The sequence below is a fragment of the Patella vulgata genome, chromosome 2 (assembly GCF_932274485.2).
Source record: "Patella vulgata chromosome 2, xgPatVulg1.2, whole genome shotgun sequence".
NCBI lineage: Eukaryota > Metazoa > Mollusca > Gastropoda > Patellidae > Patella > Patella vulgata.
Window position 1 is genome coordinate 24,667,003 of NC_065880.2, and position 11,901 is coordinate 24,678,903.

Genomic DNA, 11,901 nt, shown 5'->3' on the forward strand with positions numbered 1-11,901 from the left:
CTTTTTTTACTATATATCTTAATAGCCTCGTGATCATGTAGTATTTTCAATTGTCTTCTTTGACTGCCCTTTCACGTTGTGTGTTTTCTTCTTACTATCTCCGCCGTTAAGACGTTTATTTTCTCAGTAGTTAAGACATTTGTCTTACCAGGAATAACAATGCAACAGTTCAATTCTACATTTTATATAAAGCACTGAGTTACGTAGATTACAAGCATAAAAGATTACATTAGCATACTTAAAATTAAAATCTTTCTCTCAACCCCAACTCCTGTAAAAGTCTAACAAGCATGGCTAGACTCGGGAAACGGTTACATCATATGGTTGTCTAAGGAACCTTCTCTGAGAATTCAGAGGCAGTCTCTAGGAACTCAGATGGTATCTGTCTGGAACTCAATGATATCTGAACTTGCAGGATCTTTTTTCTAGAACCCATGTGGACATCAAGCACAGACCAGGCTATTCATGACCCTGAATCTGTGCAATTACTGATATGATTGGTTACTTAAGTCAAATGATGCAATTAGTAAATTCCCATGAAACCAGCTATGTTTACCAAATTATAACTCTTTTTATGTGTAAATCCAGTATTTTTCTAGTAAGATTAGTTGTTTCTACTTTCGATATAATACCAAATTTTCCATAATTTTATTGGAAATAATTATCCTATAAATACATTTGTGGAAATGCATCTTGAACAGGTGTAATTAGCAGTGAATAATTAACAGTAGTAATAATAATGTGGGCAGTTTCCTGTGGGCAAGAGTCATTCTCATAGCAATCAAAAGCACATTTCACATATTATACAAAAATAAAAATGTGACCTTATCCTTTGATGTTGGTATATTGTTATTTCAAATAATTGATGAAATATTGGACTTGTGTGACGATTTCGTTGAAGTACACGTGCGGGATAGTGTCTTTATTTTAAGTTGTTTAATGTTCTCGAGCAAGACATCGCATAATACAGGTATATTGAAACTAACATCTTCGTGCTTTATCAATATCTTACCTAATGTCTCGCTCTCGACCATTAAACCATACATACCCCTGTGTTTGGAAAATGGAAAATGAATAGATTAGCATCTTTGTGAAACATTTTGTGTTTTATTGTAAAATTGAACAGCAAAAACCCTGCAACAAACTATCAATTAGTTATTTGATCTAATTTAACTGTTCCAGTCATAAAACATGCATGAATTTGACTCTTCTTTTTCTAATTTTGTTTTCTATTGTACATTTGTTTAAAATGTTTACACTTTTGGAATTTATTGAATTTATTGTATTTGTTATAATACAAATTAGTTTTTGTTTAGCAGATGGTGTTTTTTAAAAATAACATTTTGCATTGCGAAACCACTTATTCTAAACACTGGTCACTGATTAAAATTAAATGATGTATGAACCAGTTGTCCCCAGTTTGCTACCCAACACTATAAACACATAGCTGAGCTTAACCAGAACTACGGTTGTCTCTGTAAATTGTGAGTTTGTTTCAGTGAGACTAACAGGTAGTTAAAATAACATGATTGTCAATAAACATTACCAATGTACATTACCGAAATGCCTGACTATTTCCCTAACCATTTTTATGGCTATTTTGATAGCTGGCAGGCATGAGAGTATGAATGATAGGTCACTGCTTTTGTTAGTCAGGAATTTTTTTGACAATTTCCACAAATAATCCTCTTACAAAAGCTATCCATTATATAAGCCTACATTGATCGAAGGCTTAATTATTCATCTTTACTCATATATAGATGAATCTCTGATCTTTCTATGACTTATAGATGGAAGTTGTGTCGATATTGCATTGTTTTGCGAAAAAATTGTATAATGTAAACTACATGTGGTTTATAAATGGATTCTGTGTGATACCTATCAACAAAGTTCATTCTGACGGGGGTCTACTTTTTCTGACTCTGCCCTTATTATGGACAGCGTTCTTTTAAACATTAAGAGCCTCTATTAAGGAACCAACTGCCAGAAAATAACAGAAATGCCAAAACTTCCTTTAAAAACTCACATTTTTGCCAGCTTTGACTGCATTTTTGAAGACTTATTTGTTATTTTTGTGTTCTGTATATGAGATCTCATGGTTTTTGTGATCAAAAAAGCTTTTGAAAGATGATCCTTACTGAATTAGCTTTATTTGTCTCTACTCAGATCACCGTACATAGTAACACTCAAACGTTAGATTTTATTTACAGATCAACTGAAAGAATTTGGTTAAAAAATAATTTAATTAGTTGTGTAAGCGTAGGACCCTTTGTTGACAATCATTTAGCAGATGACACTTTAGTTTGGCTCAGGCAGACCCTTGATAATTTACCTACCAGTATTTCCATTATTCATGAGTCTCTCTAATGATAAGGCTGGGTTTGGTTCAATAAAACTAATGAATGACATTTCAAACAAACATCAATTTTGCTCTCTTTGGTGTTTCAGGTCGAAAACTAATTGAGTGGAGCTAGATAGTATGATGACAATGTACTAGTTAGTTTTCAAGTAGAATATTAATTTAAGTAAAATATTCTGACCAAACACTAGTTTCTGTATTAGACAGACGATATTGTGATAACAAAGATTCAAAGAATATTTTTAGTTGGGTAATCTCTTGACTTTGATGTAAGCAGATACATGTGAAAAACTAACCAGTGAGCAGATATTCTGCCGTGTATCTGTTATCACTCATCACATCAGTCAGTTATATAGAGGGATTACTCGTGTTGTCCTTTGGCGTTCGTCACTTCCGATTAATGAAACCTGTATTACTCAGCTATCGTAGCAATGATCTCTGTGTTAAAATTATATTTGGAATGTGTTTAACCAGCTCTATCACATATGTGATAATGACTGGCACCAAAATTGTCCTTTAAGTTACTCTTTTCAAGGGAGTGTTGTCGTTCCTCTTCTTGTATCTAATTGAAAATAATATAAAGTTTGAATTAGCTTTTAACCGAGAACTTGATCATTTGTTTTTGAGAATAAAATCATAAAACAACATAATTTACAGGGTTTTTTTACTATGAAAATTACAAAAAAATTTCACATCATTATGACCAACCTCTTAACTCTGCCTCAAAATCATAAATATTTATGCACCAAAACTTCTCAGAAAATATGAATTCAAACTCTCTTCTTTAATTCTAGACTAAAAACTACCATGCAAAAAGGGTGGGGGGGGGAGGGAGAGAGAGAGACTATAGACCACAGCGTAAACCATATGTAAATAATTGGATGTAATTTATCTCCATTTCTTTCTTTGTAAACATAAACCGTCTTACCCTGCAAAAACAAAGTTACAGTCTTCATAAAGAGCTAATATGTTGTTGGTCCGTCTGTATCTTCGCGGGGGGGGGGGGGGGGGTGTTGGATGGCTGAATAGTTAGCTAGCGGTGTGCGCGTTGTATCATAAGGTCTGTCATTGAGTCAACTGGTGTTGTTTCCATTCCCAGGTTGTATGTGACAAGGAGTAGGGTCGCCTGTCCAACCTCGTGGGTTTTCTCCGGTTTCCTCCCACTGCTAAAGATCAGGCAAATTATTGAAATAAAATTGAACCATATGTTAGTCCCGAAATGACCTAGCTGGTTTATGTCGAGTGGACATTAAACTCTCTCTCTCTCTCTCTCTCTCTCTCTCTCTCCCCCCACCCCCCAGTTCTTCTAAACACTCTTTTCTAAATCTTGCTGGAATTGGTCTGCCAGTAGTCTTACAAAAACAGGTGTTTTGGAAATGCAGTTATTGCTCCTTATGAATTGTATCCTAATTTTGTGATGTTTTGCACCTCTTTATATACAAATCTGTTGGCAGATGTATAATCTTTGCCTGTCAACACTAAGTTCTAGTATTAATATGAATTTTTGAATGATTCAAATGTGTTTCAGTGTTTGAGTATGTCGGTAGAAAGTCTTGCACAAAGAACAGTTGATATAGTGGATATTGTTAATGATCCTGTTCCTGAAAAACATTTTAAGGAAGAAGAGGTATACATATTTCATTAGAAGAAAGTTTTCTGATATAGATCATTTTAAGATTGTTTGGCAAAAGCTTTTTTTTTGTCACTTTTTAATCCAATTGAATTCAAGCAGGGATGTTATCTACATGTACTATCATTTTTATTTTTGTTTAGTTAATTCGGCTTTAACACATGTCTAAAATCTTTTCTCTTTTTTGTAGGATCTGTCCAAATTCAAATCAAAGAAAACTTCCAGGGGACCGTTTGACAAAAAATGGATGGTAAGTTTTTAAAAATTATTTTATGTAAGGATGTGAAGTTATTTTGTACTGATAAAATATTCATTTTGAGTTGTTAGATGTCCTAGTGCCCTAATGTGCACTTTCGATCATTTTCGTGCATTTTCACCTTTGCTTTCATAGAATTTTACCCATTGGCTCGATCAAGCAGATTTTTATACGCCCACATTTTCCTGTGTATGTATATTATGTTGTCACCCATGCCCATCTGTCTGTTCACAATTGTCTGTGGATAATCTAGAGATCACAATTGTTATCCGATTTTGATGAAACTTAAAATATATGTTTATGTCCGACATATCTGGAATAGGTTTGATTGTAAATATCTGATTGTACAAAGTTTGTCCGATTTAGATGAAGCTTAAAATATATGATCAATAATTTAGGACAATTTGGTGTGACTTAATCGCTAAAAATGATATTTTGTTGCCTGACGGTCGACCATATTGAAAATGGCGCTATCTTTGATTTTTAAATAGCTAATTAGTCTCGGACACCCAGAACCTCCAAGTCTTCAATGTTTGGAGGGTCTGGGTCAGTTGTCCACATTTGACAAAAGTTTACTGGATAATCAACCACATAAAAAAAAACAACTCCCAGTTACACATTCCCCAAGGAGTATTTGGGTCAGTTTTACATTTGAAGGATTTCCCTGTTTTTAATGCAGTTAGCTGCTGTAATATAACATGTGCAATGTAGCTCATAAGGCCTTTACCTATGCAAGTCATGGGTTTCCTCCGAGTACTCCTGTTTCCTCCAACTTCTAAGGATCACTGCATGAAAGCAAATTATTGGAGTAAAACTATACCTTATGTTATTCCCGAATTGATCTAGTTATTGTTGAGTGGATGTTAAACACAATTTCTCTCCCTCTCTCATATACATTGTTATGTATTTCTTAGGCATTTCGATATCATCAGCATATACACTGACAAATTCAAAGCTTTATAAACAACATTAGACATACAAACATATTTAACAGAAATAGAATATCAATTCAAATAGATATTAAAATAAATATTGAATTTTAGTGTACAGATGTGCCATAATTGGCTTGCATTTTAATGATTCTGGATTTAAACCAGTGTTCTTAATCAGCTGTTTTTTGTCGGCTTTAGCCGATTGATGTTTAACCTAGCCGATTGGTAAACCAATGAACCGGCCACTATGGTATCATTAATCAATCTACTATCGGCTAAATTACATCGGGTTAATTATTACATGTTAATTAAGAAGTCAATCAACTTGCTTGTCAGCTACAACAACAGCCATACCTTTTTAAAAAAAAATTCTAGGGACTGCCGAATTCATATTGTTTCAATTAAAAAAAAGGAATGTCATGTAGAAAAACAAATATCTGCTTCTAATATGGTAAATTTCATGAAAATTAAGGCATAAATTAGATTTTTTGGCTGAAAATTATGAAAGAAATTCAAAACTTTTACTGTAGAAATTATCAGAACAGCCCAAACTTTTAGAAGTGTGACTAAAAAATTGATTCTAGGCTCTTGGTTGACATCTTATTATATCAGACTAGTAATTCTCTCCCGATTGCTATAGACACACTACAAATCATGGGGACCGAGATAAGGGAAGTAATTATCCTAGTCTAGTCCTGGTATTAGGAACCAACTCTTTTATTCCTGAATCATGATATACAATATTTTACTATTTACTATGAGTTTTGTTAGAATCTGATGGAAACCTTAAGGACAGTGTTGATTTTTTAGTAATTAATAATCTTTGAAGTTTGAAATTTAAAAATTTTTTTACTGATCTACATTAGCAAGAAAAAAATATACATATGAAAATGTTAGATATCTTATAGGATTATGCCTGTACCCAATATCCAAATTTTCACCAAAATGATCTGTCCAAAGTGTACAAATATACCGTACAATGTACATGTAGTTAAATAGTTAACAGTGCCATTTCAAAAACCTGATGAGATTGTTCATTGGTGATTGACACAAGACATTGCCTAAGGAGAAGAATTCATTTGTTAGATTTACTCTGTAAACTAATCAGAAACCAATTTTGAATATCTGCTTGTTATATAGAGTTTCTGTTGCTATGGCTGAATAATCCTCGATTTTAGATGGTATATTGTTTAAAACAAAAAAAAGATTTTGCTTATAGAAAGTAGGATTGACTCCTACATACAAAGCTTTAACTCACTTGAAATAAAGTGGTCAACAGCATCAAAGAATTCTTTTTTTTTTCTGCCAAAAAATGGAGACTTACAAAAATGGCATGTATTATATGTGGTAGACTAGAACACAACACTACTGCTATTTTTAAATCATTTTATCTCATTATTATATAATAATTACATGTACTCCTAATCTATGGAATTTATGACAATGTCAATGATTTTCTTTCTTAAATTAGAAATAATCTAGAACAAATTATTGCTTAATTATGGTGTCGATTGTCATTGGAATATATTTTTAAATACTCAATGTTAGCCTCCATGACAATATATAGCTATTTCTGTACTGCTGTTTAATCCTATTTGCTTCACATTAAGCTATTGATCATTGGTCAACTAAAATATGTACCATATTGATTAATTTCACTGAGATGGAGTCAAAATTAAATTGGGCTTGAAGGCCAATACCAAAGGCGGAAATTTCATGGCTTTCCAAAGTAAAGATAACGAATGATTTACTGTTATTACTTGCGGTATCAGTTGTGATTAACTATTGTTACTACTAGCTTGTATTTGTCAAATCCTGGTTTGTTAGTCCTGCTCAGTGTAAGACTACAGTACTTAATTATCTTACCAATTGGAGGACAAATAAATCCAAACTTAAAACAGACATAAATAATGAGATGTATTAAATCATGTTGAAAAATATATCATTCCCATCTACATTTCAACATTAGATCAATAACAATAGCATAAATTGTTGTCAAGGAGCTGTTCTTTTAAACAGCTTCTTCTCTTATTCTGACTCTACGTTTAGTTAAAGTCTAGAATTTCTCTTTAAATTGAAAACATTCAGCAACTAATTACAGCAATACCAGGTTGAATAACACCACATGATGAATTCCTTGTTATATTGTCATTAATCTTATGTATTAAACATACATTATGTAGGAGCTAAATCTGCCTATTGCAGGTCTTATTTTAGGCCAGAAATGTTTTCTAAATTATTAATTAGACATTAATTAACTTATCCAGGCCATAATCAACTCTCGATGGCATTGGATTTATCCGATATTAAATAGATTAGAACAGTTCAGCCATATTTTGATTTAAGCTAAAAATGGAGGAGCGAGACTTAGCTTCGAACAACCAGTACAGTGGTTGAAATTATTGCACACCTCTTGTCAAACCTTCAAAGGGTAATATCTTCGCTCGCAATAGAGTAATTTGAATGAAATTTTCAAATTATTCATTTTACATTATCTATTTTCGAACTATTATAGCAAGAATGGCTAGCTCTTTATCTAAATCTTGCATAATGTATCTTTAGATAATTATTTATTAATAAAAACCTTGGCATTCTGTAATACACGTTAATTACAGAGTTTAAGACCATACACAGTTGAAAATACTTTTATTAGAAAACATTTTAGTCGAGAAATTATCCAATTCGATCATTCTAAGCTATAAATGGTTATATAAAGCTTTTTTTTTTTTTCTATTGATTTCACACTGCCACCTTTAAGAAATTTTAACAAACTAAGTAATAATAAGAATGCTATCATTTTCATAAAAGCCAGCATATACTTGAGGAAGTTTATTTTTTATACTAGGATGTGCTTGCTCTACATGATAACAGGCTTTTCATTAGATCTATCTTGGTAAAAGGATATTTGATAATGACGGAACTGTTGTAATAACATGCATGGTGTGATTAGATAGTTCTTTCCTTTATTATATTAATGAAGATATATTTATTATTAAAAACTAACATATGATAATGGTAACCTGACTGAAGGCAAATATAATATTGAAAATGTAGATAATTATAGTGCTATTAGGGGGATTTGATTATAATTCAGGCAATTAGCACTGAAAAATAATCTCTAGAACTTGATGTAGGGAGAGATTAAATCAAATTGACTGTTTCATATTAGACATCAAATAATGTCATGAACTCAGTAATGTTTTAAAGAAATATTTTGTTTTTTTGTCTCTTGAAGGGATATGAAAGTTGGACTTTTAAATATATAGATTAATATTTCAGAGTTTATCAAAATCAGAAAAACAAACACTGATGTTGTGAAAATGTCATTTGATAAAATTACGGTCATTTATTTAATGACAAAATTGCCATGAAGTGACGTTATAAGTGAAAATCCAAAATTAATGAAAAATATGAAAAACATTATTAGCCATCAAATAATGTCATGAGCTCAGTAATGTTTTGAAAATATCATTTTGTCCCTTGAAGGGATACAAACGTTTAAAACCTTTTTGATGTAGATTATTATATTATTATAGATTATAATATACTATTCAAAAAAAGTAGGGGATATTTGATTTTTAAGTGTTATTAAAGTCACCTAATGAAACTGACGAAGAAACAAATGACAAAATGAAATGAAGTTCACATTCATCGATTTATTCCAAATGATCGTTAGACTAAGTAAGGCACAGACTGACCATTATAAGGGTAAAATGATACCCGGGGTCATACAGCAAAGTTACCACAGCATCACAACCAAGTCAGTAACGGGTAAATCCTCCTCTGTTTGCCAAACAAGCATTGATCCGACGTGGCATACTCCTAATGAGACGGCTAAGGTCATTTTGGTCCAGATTGTCCCATTCCTGTTGCAACGCAGCAGCAAGTTCTTGGACATTGGCAGGACGTTGTTGATGTTGACGTAACCTCTGTCCAAGCATGTCCCAGACATGCTCGATGGGAGAGAGGTCGGGACTCAGTGCTGGCCAAGGTAATGTGGTGATGTTCTGTTGTTGGAGGTAACCTGTAACGATCCTGGCCCTGTGACATCTTGCGTTGTCATCCTGGAAGATGAAACGGCGGCCATGACGTCGTGCGAACGGCACAACATGGACTGCCAAGATGTTGTCCCGGTAGTACTGGCCTGTAACACGCCCTGCAACAACATGTAAAGCTGTTCTTCCAGCAACAGTGATGCCTCCCCACACCATAACAGAACCACCCCCAAATCGATCATGTCTGATGACGTTAACGTCTTGGAAGCGCTCGTTTCGACGACGCCACACCCTCCTACGTCTGTCCAAAAAATCAACAGTGAACCTTGACTCATCTGAAAACATCACATTGCTCCAGCGTCGATTATCCCAGTGTTGACGATCCCTACACCAACGACGTCTTGCCTGAATGTGATGATCTCTCAAACAAGGGATCACGCGAGGACGTCGGGCGCGAAGGTGACCCCTATGCAGTCGATTCCGAATCGTCTGGCCACTCACTCTCACACCAGTGTCTGTTTGAAGACGAGCGCTGATCTGATTTGCTGTGATGACACGATTTCTCAAGGCCAAGGTACGGATAAATCGCTCCTGGGCTTGAGTTGTCGCCCTTGGTCGACCTGAGCGTGGTCTGTCCTGTACAGATTGTGTATCACGGTATCTGGACCATAGCCTGCTTATGACAGACTGAGAAACATTCATCGTCCACGCCACAACCGCCTGTGTTGTGCCGATCTGTAGCATGCCAAGGGCACGTAACCTTTCATTTTGGGTAAGCCGACGCATATCAAAATTTGTTTTCTGTTCACTAAAACAATTAAACTGATCTTTCCACCCTGGAATTCAATGCCACAATGACTGTAACATTCAAAGTCAGAGTCGTGCAAATCTTGGGTTGGACCCCCATGATGATCCCAAGCATCACCTGCATTCCATGCGGTAGCTATTGGTGCGTTTGGGCGTCACATGTAACTGGAAATGTTTCTTCTGTTAGGTTCTATAGTGACTTTTTTCGTAGTCATTTGCATATTTTAGTATTATGCCCCCAAAATCAAATATCCCCTACTTTTTTTGAATAGTATAGTATGCCAACATCAAAGGGTGATCACATCTGTACTTTAATACTAGTTGTATATAAAGTTACAACAAGCCAGATATTTTAAATATATCTCAAAACTCCAAAATATATATTATTTTATAATAAAGACTGGTGTTATTATGTAATATGTAAGCACATTGAGTATAAAAGTCCCTTCACAAAGTAAGGTCTAGGTGTTTCACTTTATTCATCTAACACACATCAGTTTGAACCCAATAGAAACCAACGTGAACTTTAAATGGCCCAATCTAGACACGTTCAAGTTAGACTATATGTCACATTTGATGTAGATCTAACCATTTTAACTTGTGATTTATGGTGTAACAAACCATCAAGAAAACTGAAAGTAGGTCATGATTATATTTTCAATAACGAGGAGACTATTTGATATATGATATTGATAATTTGATATTACCCCCCTTGAAACTAATGGGTGATATGTTTCTAGTGTAGATATGTTTGATTGATTTCTGTACACTATTTATCATTCTGTTCAATAGTTCATCAAATTACTGTAGCCTTAAATCAAACTGTTATTATGAATGGTGTGGAATATTTATGTGGGTATATAGTTTCTGTCTTACAAACTCATATTATATGTTTTTCTTTTCTTTAACAGGAGGCAACTGAACCAATAATGTGCTCATATAAACTGGTGAAAGTAAAATTTGAAGTTTGGGGTCTGCAGACAAAAGTTGAATCCTTTACGCAAAAGGTGAGAACTATGCTAATAGTATTTTGTTCGGCATTAAAGCAGTTGTCTGAAACGTGGATTTAAAGATATTTTTATTCAAGCATAATTAGGGTGTCTGTTTGTTCAACTCATAAAACCAAATTTATGTCTGAAAGTATGAGATATACAAATATTTTGACCAGCAAAAAAAATATCCAATATCCTTATCAACATTATCTTAGCAGTTGTCTGAAATCTGGATATAGAAATATGTTCATTCAAGCATAATTAGGTTGTCTGTCTGTTCGTCCTACAAAATCTATTTTTGTGTGAAAGTATGAGATATAATGACCAGCAAAAATAAAATTATAAAATTCAGTTGAATGATAAGCCCACAATAAATTATACAAGTTAAATATTAAAGAAAGTAAACCGCTATATGTAAGATGGCAACAATATGTCTTATATCTTTCCTGAAAAAATGGTTCATCTGATTGACTATAATATTTGGGGTTTTAATTTGTAACAAGGCCAAACCAATAACTTTCAATTCTTCAGGGCCTTAATAAATAAATAGCTATTTGAATCACTAGAAAGTTATTTAGTTTAAAATTTGGGACTAAAAGCTTTATAATACGTTGTATAGTGGAACCAAGTACTTTTGGTTTTTAAATTAGTCTTTTTCCCGAAGAACAGAAAGTCAAATTGATTAATTTTACGTATATTTCAGTCTATTAGAGATATCTTACTCTTGGGACACAAACAAGCTTTTGCATGGATTGATGAATGGATTGGTAATTATATATATATTTTTTTTGATTAAAAAGATTACATTGCAGTTCAGGTCTTAAAACTTGATTAGCCCAGTTGGTGCAGAAAGTAATATTTTGAACTCAAAATGTGAATTAATGCTAAAAATGTGAAAATTACTAGGATCACAACAATGGGGTTGTTGAC

At 33.5% G+C, this 11,901-nt stretch overlaps 1 protein-coding gene across 1 annotated transcript in view; it reads left to right on the plus strand.

The window, feature by feature from the left end:
* LOC126811829 (cytoplasmic phosphatidylinositol transfer protein 1) overlaps positions 1–11,901 on the plus strand; it is a 31,078-nt gene that overhangs the window by 10,650 nt on the left and 8,527 nt on the right. The window contains exons 6-9 of the mRNA XM_050537758.2: positions 3,888–3,986; positions 4,180–4,239; positions 10,891–10,986; positions 11,675–11,738. Of these exons, the coding sequence (XP_050393715.2) occupies positions 3,888–3,986; positions 4,180–4,239; positions 10,891–10,986; positions 11,675–11,738 (319 nt within the window). The remainder of the gene's footprint in view (positions 1–3,887; positions 3,987–4,179; positions 4,240–10,890; positions 10,987–11,674; positions 11,739–11,901) is intronic.